Source organism: Anomaloglossus baeobatrachus, chromosome 3 (genome assembly GCF_048569485.1).
Source record: "Anomaloglossus baeobatrachus isolate aAnoBae1 chromosome 3, aAnoBae1.hap1, whole genome shotgun sequence".
Taxonomy (NCBI): domain Eukaryota; kingdom Metazoa; phylum Chordata; class Amphibia; order Anura; family Aromobatidae; genus Anomaloglossus; species Anomaloglossus baeobatrachus.
Window position 1 is genome coordinate 283,826,032 of NC_134355.1, and position 22,863 is coordinate 283,848,894.

The 22,863-nt window shown below is 41.7% G+C and overlaps 1 protein-coding gene across 2 annotated transcripts in view; it reads right to left on the bottom strand.

Annotated features, from left to right (window-relative positions):
* Window positions 1–1,237: 1,237 nt before the first annotated feature.
* AKAP7 (A-kinase anchoring protein 7) overlaps window positions 1,238–22,863 on the bottom strand; it is a 248,447-nt gene continuing 226,821 nt past the window's right edge. Inside the window, exon 8 of one of the 2 annotated variants that reach the window (XM_075338271.1) lies at window positions 1,238–2,732. In XM_075338271.1, the coding sequence (XP_075194386.1) occupies window positions 2,536–2,732 (197 nt within the window). In that variant the 3' untranslated portion in view covers window positions 1,238–2,535. Of the gene's footprint in view, window positions 2,733–2,757; window positions 3,629–22,863 lie in introns of those variants that run through there. The other variant, XM_075338272.1, reaches the window with a different exon arrangement.

The following is a 22,863-nucleotide window of genomic DNA, read 5'->3' on the forward strand; positions in this document are numbered from 1 at the left end:
TCATGTGAATAAAACTCTAGCTAACCACAGACATTTTGGTTATCTCAATCATCAAAAATTCTATTAATAGACCATATAGGCTTAGGCAACCAAATATACCTTGGGAGAGAAAAGTAATTGATAGCGTAAAGTCCAACCTTTTAATACTGATGGTTACAAAGACATTAGTATACTGTACATGAATCCTGCCCTAATTGGAACAAGTCTGTAGTTGTTCCACTTATTATCATCACGGGTAACAAAAATAAATTCTAATTACATACATAGATAAAATACCTGCTTAAAGGGAATCTGTCATCAGGGTTTTGCTATGTAATCTGAAGAAGCTATACTGTAGGGGTTTGCCTGCAATGTTTGTTATAGCTCTAGAAGATTACATTGCCGAACTTGGTTAGCTAGTCCAGAACACCACTTGCTGTGATTAGCATCTCACTGTCTATACAAAAATGTAAATAGAGAGCCTTTCTAAAGGTCCAGTCACACTAAACAACTTACCAGCGATCCCAACAACGATAGGGATCGCTGGTAAGTTGCTAGGAGGTTGCTGGTGAGATGTCACACTGCGACGCTCCAGCGATCCCACCAGCAACCTGACCTGGCAGGGATCGCTGGAGCGTCGCTACACGAGTTGCTGGTGAGCTCACCAGCAACCAGTGACCAGCCCCCAGCACCGCGTGGAAGATGCTGCGCTTGGTAACTAAGGTAAATATCGGGTAACCAACCCGATATTTACCTTGGTTACCAGCGCACGCAGCTACACGTGCAGAGAGCAGGGTGCAGCGCACACTGAGCGCTGGCTCCCTGCTCTCCTAGTTACAGCACACATCGGGTTAATTACCTGATGTGTGCTGCAGCTAAATGTGCACAGAGGAGGGAGCAGCGCACACCGGGTGCAGTGGCACAGGGTACATATATAGGGTATAGAGTACAGGGTGCAGCTGCACAGAGCAGGGAGCAGCGCACACCGCTTAGCGCTGGCTCCTTGCTCTCCTAGTTACAGCACACATCGGGTTAATTAACCCGATGTGTCCTGCAGCTACATGTGTACAGAGCAGGGAGCAGCGCACAATGCTTAGCGCTGGCTCCCTGCTCTACTAGCTACAGCACACATCGGGTTAATTAACCCGATGTGTCCTGCAGCTACATGTGCACAGAGCAGGAGCCGGCACTGACAGTGAGAGCGGCGGAGGCTGGTAACAAAGGTAAATATCGGGTAACCAAGGACAGGGCTTCTTGGTTACCCGATGTTTACTGTGGTTACCAGCCTCCGCAGAAGCCGGCTCCTGCTGCCTGCACATTTAGTTGTTGCTGTCTCGCTGTCACACACAGCGATCTGTGCTTCACAGCGGGACAGCAACAACTAAAAAATGGCCCAGGACATTCAGCAACAACCATGACCTCACAGCAGGGGCCAGGTTGTTGCTGGATGTCACACACAGCGACATCACTAGCAACATCGCTGCTACGTCACAAAAGTTGTTCGTTAGCAGCGATGTTGCTAGCGATGTTGCTTAGTGTGACTGGGCCTTAAGCTATGTTGAATTGCTAAATCTAAAAACTCTGTGTGAGAACGTTTGCACCTAGAAAACATACATCATTGGATTCATAGTTTCTTTGCCTACATCACGCTGCTCTCAGATGAGGTAACAAAAACTTGCTGCATGATTCCCTTTAATTGCCTGCACACTCCATAATCTAAATGTAAAAAGTTAACTATGTTGGGCCCAATTAGAGAAAGTTAACTGTTGCCCAAAGAAAATGAATTCCATCATTTTGGAATAAGTCTTTACTGTTAACATTACTTTAGAAACCACGTTTAAATATTTTCTACTGAGGTGCTTTCTCCCATGCAGAATATCTTTTTTTCTTTTAGAATTATGAAATAAAAATTAAAAACTAATAGGATGAATGATTTGTACAGAACAAAGATATAAAACTTGGCATAGATATATAAATTGATATCATTTGTTTTGATGAGCCTTAGGCAAGTACTACGCTTCCCTAAATAGAACACCTTTTTATTAAGCTGCAGATGTATCAATCATAAACTTGACACCAAACATTTGCTACAAGTGCAGATTTTTTTGTTTTTTTTCATTTTTTCTTTTAAAAAGAAAAGCTTTCTTCTTCCTTTTAGTGGAATAGTATGCCATTCTTTCAATAGGTGAATCTAGCCTCATTGTCTAAAAATTGAAAGAAGTCATCTTAGTTCCAGATTATATCATATTACTAATTTTTCATCTTGTCTCCATAATGCTGCAAACCGGTCCCAGTTACGGTTGTTGAGCACTTGCTTATAAATGACTGAAGACAACAGGCCAGTAAGACTTTACCTTACTTTTCTGCAGGGATAGACATGGTGGGCATGAGTTGTACAAAATGTGTTATTAAACTTGTATAGTGTCGACTATCTGAAAAACGTACGTGGCAAAATTTTCAAAACAACTGTTTCCAGCACAAGGTGTGGTTTGTAATACACAGTATACATAACTCACTTACACAACCATAACTTCATTAAGTCTCCTGTACTAAAACTCATCCCAAAACATTGACGTCAATACTTGAGTCGCTGTGGCTTCCTGTAATCTGTCTGTTACCAAACAATTCCTTATAAATTTTTGCTCGCGTCTCTGGAAGACCCATTAATGTCTTTATGTCCTTCACTTTGTCCAATAGAGGCTTCAACTCTTTTTGAAAAGCAAGTTCTTTGATGGTATCCTTGCATTTGGGGCCTGGAGAAAAGGACATCATTATTTTACAGCAGATTATAGAAAAAGTAGGTGAGAAAAGTAATCAAAACAATGCACATTCTCTTTGTTTTTGGCCACACATTTGTATTTTTTTTTTAAAAGAAAGACAATTAACTTCTCAAAAATATATCATTTTTCTGTCACGATTAATGGGCTGGGAGAAGATACTGCATAGTGCCACAATACATTGAAAGAAAGCAGTACAATAGATCATGAGTACATGTTCTTCAAAGAGTATCCAGCATTGAAATTAGCATAGCTTTTGAAGGGTTGCCATTGCAACAGTAGAAATCTACTAAGAACCTTCTGTTTCCATTCGAAGTGAAAAAGTCAGGCATCTCCATTATGCCTGGATGACATGGTTTCATCGTGTGGTAAGGCCTCTTAGTTGGTTGTTCACTGCCACTCGACAACCTGTTGAGAAAAGGCTCCCCTTGCTTTGCCTCCTAAACAATTCATTCTTTGGAGTTCACATCATGGGAATCTTGCCATTTCCCCTTTGCTTTGGCTTTTCTACTATGCAAACAGGTTAATCAAGAAAAGTCATTTAATGGATCGAATCAGCGTAAATGCTGTAATAAAAGAGTATTGTCCTTAAATCCCCACAAAAATGCACCTGAGTACAAAACTAGGGGTCACTTTGAATTGTCCAGTTCAAGTTTACGGTCTACTTATGTATGGAGTACTGATTCAATGTTTAAGGTTATTCTCAGTTTTCTCATTATTGCCAGGCTCCAATGAGATGCCATCAGTCTGTTTGGTTTTGGCCTGTGTCTCCTCTATATACTGCTGTACAGCCTTAAGTACTGCATTTTCCACAAGCCTTTTGCTCAAGCTCACCAGCTCCGCATCGTCAGGTTCTCTTCCATTCTTATGACCTACACACCATAACAAAGAAAAATTCCTAATAAGTAAGAAATTATGACACTACACCGTATGCACACATAAGAGGATTCTATATAATACTTACAGTCATATGTAAAAGTTTGGGCACCCCTATTAATGTTAACCTTTTTTCTTTATAACAATTTGGGTTTTTGCAACAGCTATTTCATTTCATATATCTAATAAATGATGGACTCAGTAATATTTCTGAATTGAAATGAGGTTTATTGTACTAACAGAAAATGTGCAATCTGCATTTAAACTAAATTTGACAGGTGCATAAGTATGGGCACCTCAACATAAAAGTGACATTAATATTTTGTAGATCCTTCTTTTGCAAAAATAACAGCCTCTAGTTACTTTCTGTAGCTTTTAATGAGTTCCTGGATCCTGGATGAAGGTATTTTTGACCATTCCTGTTTACAAAACAATTCCAATTCAGTTACGTTTGATGGTCGCCGAGCATGGACAGCCCGCTTCAAATCATCCCACAGATGTTCAATGATATTCATGTCTGGGGACTGGGATGGCCATTCCAGAACATTGTAATTGTTCCTCTGCATAATTGCCTGAGTAGATTTGGAGCGGTGCTTTGGATCATTGTCTTGCTGAAATATCCATCCCCTGCGTAACTTCAACTTAGTCACTGTTTCTTGCACATTATTGTCAAGAATCTGCTGATACTGAGTTGAATCCATGCGACCCTCAACTTGAACAAGATTCCTGATGTCGGCATTGGCCACACAGCCCCAAAGCATGATGGAACCTCCACCAAATTTTACTGTGGGTAGCAAGTGCTTTTCTTGGAATGCCGTGTTTTTTTCCCTCCATACATAACGCCTTTTTGTATGACCAAAAAACTCAATCTTTGTTTCATCAGTCCACAGGATCTTCTTCCAAAATGTAACTGGCTTGTCCAAATGTGCTTTTGCATACCTCAGGCGACTCTGTTTGTGGCGTGCTTGCAGAAATGGCTTTTTTCGCATCACTCTCCCATACAGCTTCTCCTTGTGCAAAGTGCGCTGTATTGTTGACCGATGCACAGTGACACCATCTGCAGGGAGATGATGCTGCAGATCTTTGGAGGTGGTCTGTGGATTGTCCTTGACTGTTCTCACCATTCTTCTTCTCTGCCTTTCTGATATTTTTCTTGGCCTGCCACTTCTGGGCTTAACAAGAACTGTACCTGTGTTCTTCCATTTCTTTACTATGTTCCTCACAGTGGAAACTGACAGTTTATATCTCTGAGGCAACTTTTTGTATCCTTCCCCTGAACAACTATGTTGAATAATCTTTGTTTTCAGATCATTTGAGAGTTGTTTTGAGGAGCCCATGATGCCACTCTTCATAGGAGATTCAAATAGGAGAACAACTTGCAAGTGGCCACCTTAAATACCTTTTCTCTTGATTGGATACACCTGCCTATGAAGTTCAAAGCTCAATGAGGTTACAAAACCAATTTAGTGCTTTAGTAAGTCAGTAAAAAGTAGTTAGGAGTGTTCAAAACAAGAAATTGATAAGGTTGCCCATACTTATGCACCTGTCAAATTTAGTTTAAATGCAGATTGCACATTTTCTGTTAGTACAATAAACCTCATTTCAATTCAGAAATATTACTGAGTCCATCAGTTATTAGATATATGAAACTGAAATAGCTGTTGCAAAAACCCAAATTGTTATAAAGAAAAAAGGTTAACATTAATAGGGGTGCCCAAACGTTTCCATATGACTGTATATTGCTTTTTGAGAAATGTTTTCTAGAATTTCTATAAATAATAGCCTGAATTACATATTTCTTGGCATTTAGCAAATGCAGCAGAGGAAAACAAAGGTCAATTATTTAGGCAGAAATTGTTATGAACATCAATTATTTTATAAAGTCTGTAAAATTGCTACTGGAAAATTGCCTAGTCTTTGTGGCAGGAGAAACACGAAACCAGTGAAGATGGTGGCACTTAAACAGATATAAAAATCTCTTCATTTATTTTCAATATTATTTACTAAAATACAACTACATGCTTAAAATGAGTTTAAAAAAAAAAAACAGTCTGGGAAATATTGAAAAGTTACATTTTATATTTCTGCTACAATTGGTTATATGTTTAAATACAATCTATGTGAAGTCCCTATAATGCTAAATAAATTAATACCTTTGTTTTATCAATCCTTGATTGCATTTTCAACTAAATCTCTATTCCAATTTTTATGTTAATGAGCTGCAAGTGCATAGGGTTTGTCCTTGCACTTACACACTTACAGCTCTCTGGCCTCTTTCACTTTTTCCCTGGACTTTTGTCAGTGATTGACAGGTCATTCTTTTTGGTGTCCTGTTTCCTAACCCAAGATCTGACATCCGAATGCAAGACCTTGCTGCACATATGTAAAAGTGGTGGACAATGGTGGTCGCATTCCTGCGCCCCTGAAGACACCGATCACATCAATGTTGTGTAATATAAATAATGTCTTGTCTTTTGTATATATTGTGCCATTTTAAGTGTAATATATTGTATTGTAATGTGATATGTTCCTGTATAATGCGTAGTGTATAATGTAATGAATGTGAAATGTACAGTATAGTATTTATATTAGAATGTTTATGTAGGTGAAAGGTTAAGGCTACATGCGCACGCTGCTTCTTTTTCGTGTTCACAAACTGCAGCCAAAACTGCAACTTGTCAGAGAGAGCCTGGAAATGTCACAAAAAATGTAGGTGCTTTTTTGGTGCATTTTTGCTGCTTTTTTGGTGCGTTTTTGGCTGCAGTTTTGTCAACAATTGTTTCATGTATTTTTCAGTTCAAACAAGCCCATAAAGGTTGTTGAATTGGAAAAAAAAAAAAATTAGAAATAAATAAATAATTAAAAAAAACTGGCGTGCGGTCCCCCCCCAGCCAGATAAATCCATACGGCTGAAGGCTGGTATTCTCAGGATGGGGAGCCCCACGTTATGGGGAGCCCCCCAGCCTAACAATATCAGTCAGCAGCCGCCCAGAATTGCCGCATACATTATATGCGACAGTTCTGGGACTGTACCCGGCTCTTTCCGATTTGCCCTGGTGCGTTGGCAAATCGGGGTGATAAGGAGTTATTGGCAGCCCATAGCTGCCACTAAATCCTAGATTAATCATGTCAGGCATCTATGAGACACCCTCCATGATTAATCTGTAAATTACAGTACATAAACACACACACCCGAAAAATCCTTTATTTGAAATTAAAAACACAAACACATTCCCTCATTACCAATTTATTAACCCTGACAAAGCCCTCCATGTCCGGCGTAATCCAGCATGCTCCAGCGTCGCATCCAGCTCTGCTGCATGGAGGTGACCGGAGAAGCAGCAGACACCGCCGCTCCGGTCACCTCCATGCAGCTAATGAAGACAGCCGCGCGATCAGCTGAGCTGTCACCGAGGTTACCCGCGGCCACCGCTGAATCCAGCGGTGGCCGCGAGTAACCTCAGTGACAGCTCAGCTGATCACGCTACAGCGTGGAGCCGGCAGGAGCGTGGAGCCGGCAGGAGCGTGGAGCTGGCAGGAGCGTGGAGCCGGCAGGAGCGTGGAACCGGCAGGAGCGTGGAGGACGGGACTTTCAGCGGCGGCGGCGGTGGCAGTGAGAGGGGTCCATCATCTCCCCTGTGCATGCACGCTGGGGACCGCGGTACTTCGGGGAACACGTGGAGAACGGGACTATCAGCGGCGGCAACAGCGAGAGGGAAAAATCAATGTTTTCAGCTGCCAATGTCCATCCCCCTCTCGCTGCCGCTGCTGATAGTCCCGTCCTCCACATCATCTCCCCTGGGGACAGCGGTACTTCGGGGAACACATGGAGGACGGGACGGGACCACTTGCCTGACCTCACTTCCTGACAAATCACCTGCGTTTTTGCTAGCAAAAACGCAGGTAAAAGGCAGGTAAAATGCACCACTTTTGATTAGCATGCATTTTTCCTGCGTTTTTGATGCCCTCATTGATTTCAATGGGTGACAAATGTTGACAAAAACGCAGGAAGAATGAACATGCTGCATTTTTTTTGTCACAAACTTTTGACAAAAAAAACGCTGACAAATAAACTGCAGTGTGCGCATGACAAATCTGACTTCTCATAGACTTTGCTGGGAAGTCAGATGTCAGAAAGTTCAGCTGACAAAACTGCAGCCAAAAAAGCAGCAAAAAAGCAGGGAAAAAAAGCAGCGTGCGCATGTAGCCTAAGTCTGCTCAGCAAATGACCACAGGGACAGGAACAGTTAAGTGTGGGGATTAGCGGAAGCTAAGAGGGGTCAGCTGACAGGGAAAGAACAGTTGATACTAGAACGAGTGAGTGAAGGCCTAGTGAGCGAACGTGACAGAGATATAGTCAGTCGATCCTGAAGGTACCATACAGTGAGTGGTTTGTGGCAATGGAAACAGAAGGCAATATAGCGTGAATTGAGAGAGAGAGACGCCAGAGACACAGGGTGCTAACAATGTTGTAACTAGAGACCGATCCTCAAACGGAGAGGCTCCAGACTGTAGAAGACCGATGATGGAACTCTAGCATCAAGACCCCTTAACCGTTAAAGTATCAGGTGAATCTACTGGTGCAGGACTGTAGTGATCAGGTCCCTTAACTGTGAAGGTATTAGGATAACGTCTATTTGTGTATGATATAGTCAACCAACTGAGCGATGTCCCAGTAGACATTAGGGTGTGCAAAATTTACTCCGGTCATTATGGGATCCTTGAGGAGATGAGATGTGGGACTCTAGGAAGGGTAGATGACTGTCATGGTGTGCACTGTAAAGCTGCACTGGGTTGTACTGGGACTCATTGGTCCAGTTACCAGTTAGATTGGATACAGCTCAAACGGATATTGAACTGTGTCTGTTAATGCAAAGTGAAAATGTAACATACTGGAAGATATTTGCCCGCTATCTGGAGTGTAAAGTTGCATGCAAAGGACAATGATCTGTCCAGTAAAGAGTTGTGGTTTAAAGTGAACAGTTGGTCTACATGTGAGTCATCATGCGGTCCTGGCCAGTCAACACCAACGGCATTATGCAGCCGACATGGGTTTAAAGACCACATGGTCAAAGTCCACAAATCCAGACAGGATGAGGTATTTCATGTTGCATGCAGGGGCATCCAGAATTAATCCCTCATCCTCAACTACCTACTATGGCGCTTGTGTGAGATTTTGGGAGGGGAAACAGGTCACAGAGAAGAGTGAACTGTAAGTCAGTGACAGGTGGTCAGCAGCAGTCAGGGAAAGAGAGAGCCGTTGCTATTTCTCTGCAACAGAATCAAGAATTGACAAAACAAAGGTATGGATTTATTCTGCTTCACAGTAACCTAACATAAAATATATCTGTTTGGGGTACAAAGACCTGTTGACAAGTTCCCTTTAATTGCATTATTGATTTTGGTGAGTTAACAGTCATTGCTGAATGAAATACATACACTTTAATGCTGTATACACGGCATGACACCATTTCACTTTGTCCTGACACACATATACCTGAAACCAATACTACATTTTATACAATAAACAAAGATCAGTGCACAGGTGCAACAGAACAGGAGCCCTGCAGTTAAATATTAGGAAACTGGTCCACATCACATATGCTGCTGCTTCGGTAACCATTAATATAACATAACTCACATCAAGAGCCATTTGAAAATAAGCACCAAGCCTCCCTCAATACGGCAGGGAAGGTGCCAGCACTACTCATTACAGGAATGAAAAACAGGAGAACAAGAGTAAAGTGCAAAAAGTGGACAAAATTTTATTGAATACACAACAAGACATATAATTCATTAAAATGGTGCACTACCAGTATATCCTGGGGATGCCGACGAAGAATAGACCAGTGTTAATGGCCAAAACAAATCAAAGAGACATACAAGTCACAGTCTATATATATGTGGCTACAACTGGCCTAAACAGGTCACGAATATTGGGAACATACCCAGTAACAAGGGAACTGTTAGATGGGAAATAAATAAAGGTCAAATCAAACCGTGATTGCCCACCATGTCAGGGTGGGGAATCATGGTGAAGCTGCTGGCTATGCTGCGAATAACCATAGAAATGTAGCAGGGAGTAAACATGCAATAACTATATAGCACAAGTGTGCAATTAAGATGTATTCCCTTACCTAAAGTGCTAGAGTGCAAGCTAAGCAGATGCAGGACAGCCAGCCGTGGACACAGACAGTTCCTATGGAGTTGGGAAAGGCATCCTCAGGTGTGAAAAGGTCTCCATCCAACGCGCGTTTCGCGGGGATAGCTTTTTCAAGGTGGAAAACCAAGGTAATAGCCCCATGACCTGCCTAGCGATTATATATACCCCTTCTAATCTGAACTCCAACAGCTGGGTGGCCGGAAGTGGCGTGAAAACAGGAAGTGATATTGCCTAGCAACAGACTTCTGTCACCATTATGCCTCAAAATGATTACGAGTGCATATAGTCTGCGGGTCCGTAGTATATCCAGACTAATCTTGGTCAGAACGCTAGTAATTAAAGCAGGATACATCAAGAATCCAACCCTAGCATGTATTATTACAAGGACGCACTTCCTGATGTAAACAACAGGAAGTCGTCAGCATAGGAGGCAGGGAGGGTCCAGTAACCGCTATGTGTGCTGGTATATGGTAACTATGGACGCTGTTCCGGATCGTTGCCGGAAGTCGTCATAAAAAGGGGGCGGGAAGATCTCACATGTCCGCTGTGGACGTCGGTAGCTAAGGACGCTATAAGCGTGCTATGGTGAGGCAGGAAGTCATCATAGATCCGGGAATTAGGTCCGCCCTATCACTAGGTGAGTGACGCATGGATAGTCCAATAGCGATCTATGTACGGGCATATGTTATTCAATTGCCTCATAAATTCGTCAAGCTGCTCCACTGTGCCCTGCCAAAAAAACAAAACATCATCAATATATCTGAGCCAGCACTGCACATGGGAGCTAAGCCCAGTACCACCCTCGCCAAAGACCGCCCTCTCCCACATACCAAGGAAGAGGTTGGCATACGCGGGGGCACAGGCCGCCCCCATGGCAGTGCCGCGTTGCTGCAGATAAAATTGGTCCTTGAAAATAAAAGCGTCCTTAGCTACCGACGTCCACAGCGGACATGTGAGATCTTCCCGCCCCCTTTTTATGACGACTTCCGGCAACGATCCGGAACAGCGTCCATAGTTACCATATACCAGCACACATAGCGGTTACTGGACCCTCCCTGCCTCCTATGCTGACGACTTCCTGTTGTTTACATCAGGAAGTGCGTCCTTGTAATAATACATGCTAGGGTTGGACTCTTGATGTATCCTGCTTTAATTACTAGCGTTCTGACCAAGATTAGTCTGGATATACTACGGACCCGCAGACTATATGCACTCGTAATCATTTTGAGGCATAATGGTGACAGAAGTCTGTTGCTAGGCAATATCACTTCCTGTTTTCACGCCACTTCCGGCCACCCAGCTGTTGGAGTTCAGATTAGAAGGGGTATATATAATCGCTAGGCAGGTCATGGGGCTATTACCTTGGTTTTCCACCTTGAAAAAGCTATCACCGCGAAACGCGCGTTGGATGGAGACCTTTTCACACCTGAGGATGCCTTTCCCAACTCCATAGGAACTGTCTGTGTCCACGGCTGGCTGTCCTGCATCTGCTTAGCTTGCACTCTAGCACTTTAGGTAAGGGAATACATCTTAATTGCACACTTGTGCTATATAGTTATTGCATGTTTACTCCCTGCTACATTTCTATGGTTATTCGCAGCATAGCCAGCAGCTTCACCATGATTCCCCACCCTGACATGGTGGGCAATCACGGTTTGATTTGACCTTTATTTATTTCCCATCTAACAGTTCCCTTGTTACTGGGTATGTTCCCAATATTCGTGACCTGTTTAGGCCAGTTGTAGCCACATATATATAGACTGTGACTTGTATGTCTCTTTGATTTGTTTTGGCCATTAACACTGGTCTATTCTTCGTCGGCATCCCCAGGATATACTGGTAGTGCACCATTTTAATGAATTATATGTCTTGTTGTGTATTCAATAAAATTTTGTCCACTTTTTGCACTTTACTCTTGTTCTCCTGTTTTTCATTGCTTCGGTAACCAGTGCGACATTTTACTTTACATTTCATGGGGTTGGCTCTTTCTCTCAAGTGACTTGGCTGTTCGTATTTTTAATTGGAGTAAAAGTAACCTACTATAACCACATGACTAGAAAGACACAACGCAGCATTTCTAACAAACTGTCCTGAGCAAAAAGATACTGAAGCAGATGTCAATCCTATTTAGATGGCAGAGACAGGCACAGGCAGTCAGCTGCTAAAGTTCGGGGGTAATGAATCCCAGGATACATGCTTGCACGTCTCACTGCAAATGATTTTTCTATTGACTTATACCCAAGCAGAATTACAGTACATTTATACTGTGCTTAGTAGCTAATAACAGTAAGCAGCCAGGAAATCAGTGTTGTAAGCTGGTGACCTGAAAAATTCCATGAATGTACTGTATGTCTGTGTATTATCAGCAGTCTACAGACTCTCAAATATAGACTATTACAGATTTTGTACTGAAAATGTGGAAAGATATTTAAAAAAAAACATTAAAAGGACTAAAATCCTCAACAAAGCAAATTATGTTAAGAAAGCAAAGAATCACTAAGAGCATTGTCAAGATGTGCCCTTACATAATTTCATGCTCGTGGCAGTAATGTCTCGGACAACAGACATGCAGAAGTCCAGACTCAGCATTCTTTATGCCCGATTGAATATAGCAACTCCGAAAACACAAACAGATTTATGGATTTATCCAAACTTCTTTTCTTACCTCTGCCACGTGCCGAAAGTGTTTGCAGATTCAGCGGAGGAAACTGATAATCAGCCCAAAACGTAAGGGTACTTTACACGCTGCGATATCGGTACCGATATCGCTAGCGAGCAGACCCGCCCCCGTCGGTTGTGTGTCACGAGCAAATCGCTGCCCGTGGCGCACAACATCGCTAATACCCGTCACAAGGACTTACCTTCCCTGCGACGTCACTCTGGCTGGCGATCTGCCTCTTTTCTAAGGGGACGGTTCGTGCGGCGTCACAGCGACGTCAGACAGCAGCCGTCCATTTGCAGAGGAGGGGCGGAGATGAGCGGGCGGAATATCCCGCCCACCTCCTTCCTTCCTCATTGCCAGTGGATGCAGGTAAGGAGATGTTCGTCGTTCCTGCGGTGTCACACACAGGGATGTGTGCTGCCACAGGAACGATAAACAACATCGTACCTGCAGCAGCAACGATATTTGGGAAAGAAGCGACGTGTCAACGAGCCAGGGCTGTGGAGTCGGAGTCGGGGAGTCGGAGCTCATTTTGGTGGAGTCGGAGTCGGCATAAAATGCACCGACTCCGACTCCTAAAATATATAATAAATTGGATAAAGTAGTGCAATGCAGAATGTGGTGAATATTTCTTCATAGGAATTTGGGAAAGTTATGAAATGTCCTATAAATGGCTGTTCTATTCCTGATCTAAGGCTACATTCACACACAGCGTTTTTGCTGTTTTTTGAGGATACGTTTTTCAGCTACAAAAGCAGATCAGCTTTTTAAAAAACCGCATCACCTGAAAGGTTTCTGAGCTCATAAATAATGCTTTCAATAGCAAAAGCGGGTTAGAAAAACACCACACAAACTGACATGCTCATTCTTTGTGAGGATCCTCACAAAACGCTGTGTCTGAATGTCCTATCTTGAAACCCATTGCCTTTGCTTAGATGCCCAGAGTCACTGCATTTCACTGAATTATTTTGCCATCAATGTTCGATATGTTTGTAGTCCCAGTCCCCGCCCCCGTCGCAGGTACAATATCTTGTGAAAGCTGGCGTAGTGAAAATTATTGCTACGCCGGCTTCACATGCACTCACCTGCCCAGCGACCGTTGCTCTGGCCGGCGACCCGCCTCCTTATTAAGGGGGCGGGTCGTGCGGCATCACTGCGACGTCACATGGCAGGCGGCCAATAGGAGCAGAGGGGCGGAGATGAGCAGGATGTAAACATCCCGCCCACCTCCTTACTTCCGCATAACCTACGGAAGCCACGGTGACGCCGGTAGGAGATGTTCCTCGCTCCTGCGACTTCACATATAGCGATGTGTGCTGCCGCAGGAGCGAGGAACAACATCGGACCGTCACGTCAGCTTAATTATGGATTACGCCGACGCTGCACCGATGATACGATTACGACGCTTTTGCGCTCGTCAATCGTATCATCTAGGCTTTACACACTGCGATGTCGCATGCGATGCCAGATGTGCGTCACTTTCAATTTGACCCCACCGACATCGCACCTGCGATGTCGTAGTGTGCAAATCCCGCTCATCACACCAGCCAGTTTCTCCAGGCCTTAGTGGAAAAAGTTCTGCAAGATTATGAACTCAAAAAAGAACAGGTTCTTGCTATTGTAAAGGACAATGCTTCAAACTTGATAAGTACAATTAAACTGATGAAATGAGAGTAATGAACAACATCTAGAAGAAAATTTAGGATTTATTATGTTTGAGATGGAGCCACAGTGCTGTTCATGTAACTGAGGAACAAACAGAAATGATACTTTAGGATTAGATGATCTTGTTGAAGCTGCTTCAAAACACTTTCACACTTTCATATTCATCACATGCTCGGTGTTGTGCACACGCAGCAGCTGTCAATAAGAGAGTCTGCAAGAGGGACCCCGGTTTCACACATCCAGCTTTTCACCGGTTTGGCGGATGCGGCGCACTCCAGTACAGTGTATACAGTACAGTGGCAGCGTGACAAACGACGGTCACATGCTTTCATGTGACCGGAGCATGTGACACGGAAGTTGCGGCGCTGCGACTGTACTATATCGTACTGTACTGGTGTGCGCCACATCCGCCAAACCGGCAAAAATCCGGATGTGTGAAACTGGGTGGACATGCTGGAAATCTAATTGGAAAAATGAGGGAGTTGGTTATTGCTGCTAGAACCCCTAAAATTGATTCCATCTTGAAGAGACGTGCTGGGAAAGGGGCAATTGTTGATCAAGCCACTCGGTGAGGCATGTTAATGACTGAGCGATTTCTTGAACTAAAATCGTTTCTTATAGATATGGTGAACCCTCAAGTAACATTAAATGAAGGTCAATTGACACAGGTGGCTGAATTGAAAGAATTGCTTAATCACCCATTTACCGTAACTAAAAAATTACAAGCTGAGGATTTAACTCCTGGCATTTTCATAAGGGAGTGGAAGAACTTGCTATTTTGCCTGTCCCAAAGAGGAGGTTTAATCGCAGATGGCATTTCTGCTTCAATGAAATGGAGAGAGACACACAGCTATTGGAAATTAAAAATTCTTCTGGCAGCTGTTTATGTGGACCCAAGTCATCGTATACTGCTTGATGATCAAACGCTTACTAAAGGAAAAGAAGCTTTGAGTGAGGTAGTAGTTAGGATGAGCGGCTACAGGACTGCCAGGCGCAAGAGGACTTGGGGCCTGACAGTGCTACTGCTGCCATATCTTCATCCTCATCAGATGAGGAGTTTAACTTTGACAAGTATTTGGATGACATGGAGCAGCAAAGTGTTGCCGCAAGGAAAAAGATTTTACTCCGTCTCCTATAGCAAGCAGATTGACCAGATTTCAGCAAAATGTTTCACTTGCTCTCAAAGAAATAGAAAAACTCAACCGTACATCAAAACTGACTGTGCATGAGGCAATTCCTTTATACCCAGAAATTGTTAGAGATGTTGCCCATGTGGTTACGGCTTTGCCTCCAACCCAAGTTACTGTAGAGAGGTTGTTCTCTAGCCTTAACATTATTAGGTCAGATTTGAGGTCATCTGCGAAGGAGGATCTGATGGAAGCAATTCTATTTCTTAGAACAAATTCATAGACTGCACAAATGTTAATTACTATGTTTTTGTTGAAAACTGTTTTTTGCCACTTGCATAGTATATTACATAGTGTTATATATAACACTATATAATAAACTATGTAAGTGGCAAAAAACAGTTTTCAACAAAAACATACTAAATAATAACATTTAGTATAATGCTTATATTTAAGTGAAAAATGTATTGTAGTACAATGTAAACATCAGACATTTAATCATTTTTATGATACAATAATCAAGATATTTGGATAGAACATAAAATATATTTATTGGAATACAACTTTAGAACATAAAAACTGTAATAAATTGTAAATATGTAAATATGTAATGCACTATGTAATATACAGTAGATTACGTATATATCTTGTGTGTGTGTGTGTATATATATATATATATATATATATATATATATATATATATATATATATTTTTATACAGTTAGGTCCAGAAATATTTGGACAGTGACACAAGTTTTGTTATTTTAGCTGTTTACAAAAACATGTTCAGAAATACAATTATATATATAATATGGGCTGAAAGTGCACACTCCCAGCTGCAATATAAGAGTTTTCACATCCAAATCGGAGAAAGGGTTTAGGAATCATAGCTCTGTAATGCATAGCCTCCTCTTTTTCAAGGGACCAAAAGTAATTGGACAAGGGACTCTAAGGGCTGCAATTAACTCTGAAGGCGTCTCCCTCGTTAACCTGTAATCAATGAAGTAGTTAAAAGGTCTGGGGTTGATTACAGGTGTGTGGTTTTGCATTTGGAAGCTGTTGCTGTGACCAAACAACATGCGGTCTAAGGAACTCTCAATTGAGGTGAAGCAGAACATCCTGAGGCTGAAAAATAAGAAAAAATCCATCAGAGAGATAGCAGACATGCTTGGAGTAGCAAAATCAACAGTCGGGTACATTCTGAGAAAAAAGGAATTGACTGGTGAGCTTGGGAACTCAAAAAGGCCTGGGTGTCCACGGATGACAACAGTGGTGGATGATCGCCGCATACTTTCTTTGGTGAAGAAGAACCCGTTCACAACATCAACTGAAGTCCAGAACACTCTCAGTGAAGTAGGTGTATCTGTCTCTAAGTCAACAGTAAAGAGAAGACTCCATGAAAGTAAATACAAAGGGTTCACATCTAGATGCAAACCATTCATCAATTCCAAAAATAGACAGGCCAGAGTTAAATTTGCTGAAAAACACCTCATGAAGCCAGCTCAGTTCTGGAAAAGTATTCTATGGACAGATGAGACCAAGATCAACCTGTACCAGAATGATGGGAAGAAAAAAGTTTGGAGAAGAAAGGGAACGGCACATGATCCAAGGCACACCACATCCTCTGTAAAACATGGTGGAGGCAACGTGATGGCATGGGCATGCATGGCTTTCAATGGCACTGGGTCACTTGTGTTTATTGATGACATAACAGCAGACAAGAGTAGCCGGATGAATTCTGAAGTGTACAGGGATATACTTTCAGCCCAGATTCAGCCAAATGCCGCAAAGTTGATCGGACGGCGCTTCATAGTACAGATGGACAATGACCTCAAGTATACAGCCAAAGCTACCCAGGAGTTCATGAGTGCAAAAAAGTGGAACATTCTGCACTGGCCAAGTTAATCACCAGATCTTAACCCAATTGAGCATGCATTTCACTTGCTCAAATCCAGACTTAAGACGGAAAGACCCACAAACAAGCAAGACCTGAAGGCTGCGGCTGTAAAGGCCTGGCAAAGCATTAAGAAGGAGGAAACCCAGCGTTTGGTGATGTCCATGGGTTCCAGACTTAAGGCAGTGATTGCCTCCAAAGGATTCGCAACAAAATATTGAAAATAAAAATATTTTGTTTGGGTTTGGTTTATTTGTCCAATTACTTTTGTAATGTGGAGTGTTTGTAAAGAAATGTGTACAATTCCTACAATTTCTATCAGATATTTTTGTTCAAACCTTCAAATTAAACGTTACAATCTGCACTTGAATTCTGTTGTAGAGGTTTCATTTCAAATCCAATGTGGTGGCATGCAGAGCCCAACTCGCGAAAATTGTGTCACTGTCCAAATATTTCTGGACCTAACTGTATATATATGTACATATATATATATATATATATATATATATATATACACACACACATACATACACACGCAAGATATATATATATATATATATATATATATATAATCTACGGTATATTACATAGTGTATTACATATTTACAATTTATTACAGTTTTTTGTGTTCTAAAGTTGTATTCCAAAAAATATATTTTATGTTCTATCCAAATATCTTGATTATTGTATCATAAAAATGATTAAATGTCTGATGTTCGCATACACATGTTCATGTACTACAATACATTTTTCACTTAACTGTAAGCAATATATGTAGGAGTCGGAGTCGCAGTCGTGGAGTCGGAGTAAGGAAAATTGAGGAGTTGGAGTCGAAGGTTTGGCTTACCGACTCCACAGCCCTGCAACGAGTAACAATTTTTCACGTTTTTGCGCTCGTTGATCGTCGCTCCTTGGTGTCACGCGCTGCTATGTCACTAACGGCGCCGGGTGTGTGTCATTAATGACGTGACCCCGACGATATATCGTTAGCGATGTTGCAGCATGTAAAGCACCCTTTACGAGTATTAGAGACCGAGGGAATTAACAGGTTGACTCCAACCTTCACAATCAAAGTGAAGATTCACGCTAACAGAAACTGACAATACATTTTAGACAATGCACTGACAATGGCAGTCTATCGGTGTATCTAGCATCAGTAGTAAACACAACTTTGCCAATTCGTGACATTTTAGAGATCAGCTTTTGAAGATATTCAGAGTGCACAACCTTTTACTAGAGATATGACTAGTACGTGTCATGGTTCCGCTATGCGGAGCATTTTGCATTTGGAATGCTTCTGTCGCAACTCCACTGTGCAGAGCATTTTGAATTTGGAATGCTTTTGTCATGGCTCCGCAGTGCAGAGCATTTTTGTATTTGAAAATGTTCTGCTATGTGTCTTGTTCACTTGCTGACAGGTTGTCTTTCAGCACTAGGGTCCATGCTGGTTTTGAGAGGTGCCTTCACAGATGTGCCTCGTTCCTGGTAATTGCTCTGTTGCTTTACTGGGATTGCTCCGTCTGAACTTCGCCAGTCATACTCCCTGTTTGCTCAGTGTGCTCTTGGCTCCTGTCTGGTGTAAGTGTTCTGATCTTGGCTTCTGACCTCGGACCTCTTCCTGACCACGTCTCTGTCTGCTCCCTGAACCTTATAAGTTATCTCCTGGCTTATGATCCCAGTTTGTCTGACTACCCTTCTATTCATACTGTTCGTAGTGTCTAGCATCACAGTATGTATGACATTTTCTAACCGTATAGCAATACTCCTACCAAAGAAGATAAACTGGATAAAGTTTTTGGAATCGTGCAGTGCAGTTGACTCTGTTAAGGTCTGCATTACAGATTCCATTTTTTTTTTCACTTATATTACACAGCATCGCTTTTTATGTAACATACGGTCACTATTTGTGCATGTCAAACAATTTATCCATACACTGCATTAATTGTTTTTTTTCTTTTTCTGTTCATAAAACAGAAGAGATACAGAAATCCAGTTGCAAATGTTAGCATGGCCTTAGAAATACAAAGGAATATTCACATGTTGCAACCTAGTAACTGAGTATAATACAGCTTTGCCATATGACTATACACTTCTTAAAATAAGCGTTTTGATCCATTATGATGTCTGTGCACAATGGACAGTGCAATGTGGTAGTGGACTTTTTTATGTTTTACGGACAAAATAATGCATGTCATAGAAGGCAACTCTTGCCTTCATACACAGTTCTGGCGAGCCCTCAGAGGTTCACATAGAGCCAATTATATACATGATTTGTGGACATGACTGGCCGGTTTTGCATTGTAATAGCTTTCTGATCCCAACTTTAGATTACTTGCCCCTAAAGTTATTTTCCTTTCACCATCCATTACCTGTTTTATTGGCCATTTAAGCCTATTCAAATTTTAGGTGTCAAATACTTCTCTCCGAAACTAGCATCATAGCGCGTGAGTGTGTTCACATGAGAACATGAAAAATTATCTGTTTTATATTCTACCCTGCTGTTTTTAATCTGTGGTTTGTATGTTCATTTATTGACATTGTTTTATGCCCATAAAAGAAATGACCCAAATCATCATTTTTGCTACTGATCCACGAAAAACAAATGGCATAAAGATAGCGCCAACGTGTACTCCATTCAATGAATATCTTATAAAATAGATTGAAGAGATGCACTCACCACAACCTAAAATCACTTCTTATATTTTATTGCGATTTACACTGGAGAGACAAGAATGGGAACAGCTGTTTTGCGTGTCCATGCTTTCTTGAAGGAGGGTTTTGAGAACGTGTGGTCACATGCAAAACAGCTGGTCGTATTTTTGTCTCAAGTATGCACCACAATAAAGGATAGTAAGTGATTTTACATTGTGGTGAGTGCAACTCTTCAATCCATTATATGCAATTTCTTGATAGATTTTCTTCCAGTTGAGCAACACTGAATATAATTTTTTTTTTAAAAAAAAAAGCTGCTGATTCTTACCTTGATTGATACAAGAGGCGATACTGAGCAGAGCCAGCTGTCAGTCTCAATTCAATACATTGAAAAAGCAGCACTTAAATCAATAATGCTGTCGCAATTACACAACACAAAAAAAACCAACCTGTCAAGTTAACTAACAGTAAATGACAAATAAAATGAATGGAAGCATTTGTGGGAACACTATTCATAAAGAACCAGAATCAAAGGGGCTGAAGTTCTGACCTTTGACATGGGGGGGGTAAAAAAAGAAATAAAAGGCCATATTAGCCAAAAAAATAAAACTAAAATAGGAAATATCAATTTGGGTTTAGCCATTAAAGGGGCTGTTCACTTCTTGGACAACTCTTTCTCAATTCTAATAACCAATAACATCTATAGTCATCTGTGGAGCTAGTGCTGTTCTAATGCTTTCAGCACTGGTTTTCCTGAGGCTCATGCGACAATCTCTCTCATTTCTTCCAGATGTCTGATATGTCCGAGAAAGGAGAAAGTGAAGCCAATGCTGATTGACCACAGGAATCACGTGACATAACTGTAAAGTCACCACTAGCGGGAGCCGGAACTCTGGTGTGTGTAGTAAGACTATGAATCTACAAGGTGTCATGGAAGTAAAGTACCAAATGATTCAACAGAGAACTCGTACAAGCAAGGTCAGAGCCAGGAGTTCACACACTACAAGGGAGTAGGTGGAGTCAGTGTCAGGGGTGAGCTGGAGGTCGGGAACTGGGAAAGCAAGCAGTAGGAGGGGTGTGCAGGTATGGAACAACAAACAGGGAGCAGAAGAGGAAGACCGGAAGGTAAGCCAAGACGGAGGGGACGGGAGTCAGGATGACCGGACTGAACGGGAAGGACAGGAGTCAGGGAGACCGGAGTGAACAGGGAGGACAGGAGTCAGGAAGGTCAGATGAAACAAGAGGATGGGAGTCAGGGAGGTCGGACAAGGTAGCGGACAGAATCAAGAGAACTTACAGGAACCAGGCGCGTATGCTGCAGAGGGCTATAACTGGCCCCAATCCGATGGAGGAGACATCCTAATAAAGCGATGTGATCCCGGTAATGAGGCGGAAGGATAGGGTCCTCCCACCGGCCTAAAACAGGGAAGCAGCGACCGCAGGAACAAGTGACAAATACAACTTTGCAACAGCAGAGTCCAAACTGAATCGAGACAAATAACAATGTCACATAATTCCTGGGAGAGTCAGTACCGACACTGATGCCACAGAGGAGTATACATGTTATTATATTATTGGGGGATAGGGAATATAACGATTGAGAAGGTGTTGTACAAGTAGTGGGCAACCTTTTCAAGAAAACAAATCCCTCTATCATCTACTAGGAATCATAAACTTCATAAAAGTGGAGAGGAAATTCTGCTCCATAAAAGCTCCCATAATGTTGAATGTAGCCTATCACATTATTTGGCACTGCAGGGGAAATATATCGCTAGCTATGTCATCTCTAAGTGGATTCCTGAAGCTAGACCCATATTGATCAACTGGCTTCAGACTAAAAAGAGGTCATAATGATAAGACAACCCTTGAAATGACACAAGTTATGTTGCAACAAGTCTATTGACACATTTTCAATTAAGGTGATTCCACAAGCATAAAAATCGAACTAAATGTTGGTACAAAAATAGAATGTTTTATCAATTTATTTCAGTATTTTTAGAATATAGATCGCTGAAACAATTTTATTATATAGAAACAAATTTGTCTTCTTCGGTTGGAATGTATATAACTAGGCTGTATTTAAAAAAAATATCATAGATACAGACTTTTACTAAGAGAAACTCTGTTGATACATGCCATACTTTATCTACTTTTGGCTAAAATACAGATTTTATTTTTTTTTTTTTAAATGGTAACTTCTATCCCAATACCCAGGGAATATGTTTGACAAAAAGCCAAAGTTTGTGTGCTGATCCTTATAGACTTTGCTAAAAATTAATAGAAGGATGAGGTACAACAAGAATGGTTAGAGGTATGCTTACCGTGTGTTCAGAGAACACTAAATGTCAATGGCTTTACCTCTAAGCTGCAAAGCTTTATAAAAACAGAAAATATAACATCAGGATGAAGCAATGTTTCTGGAACACATCTTCGCATCCAGTATAAAACAGGATTCTATTCTTATCTTAAGCCATCTCCAAAATAACAGATGATGGATGTCAAAATGGTTGTGTGATTAAACAGCTCTGAAAGCACGGAACAAATGCTGTGAACAGTATCTGGAACATCTGTAGCAGGCATTATGGAAAATGTCACTGACATAATTACCTTACCTAGTTTAAGCAATAAAATTGATCCTAGACAGAATCAGACAGATTCAGCATGGGACACAAATACTAATAAAACATGAAAATTCTATCACATTAGGGATGAGCGAACGCAAGCAAAAAAGTTGAGGGTTCATACCGGATACCTACTGTCTGGTGCCGAACTCCGAACATGGACTTCTAAATAGAAGTCCATGTTACTGTTCGGATTCGGCAGCCAAATAAAGTTTGTTGAACTGCTGCACCACGGCCAATTAACAAGCTTTAATGCTGTGGGCACATCCGGACGTATCACAGCTATGCTAAGTATTGGCATGGCTGTGATAGCCGGGTTCAGAGTGCCATAACAGCCCGATGAACAGTGCCCGAACAGCCTGGTACACAGTGCCTTAACAGCATGGTGCAGTGCCATAACAGCTTTGTGTATACTGCCCTGACATCCTATTGCACAGTACCCTAGCA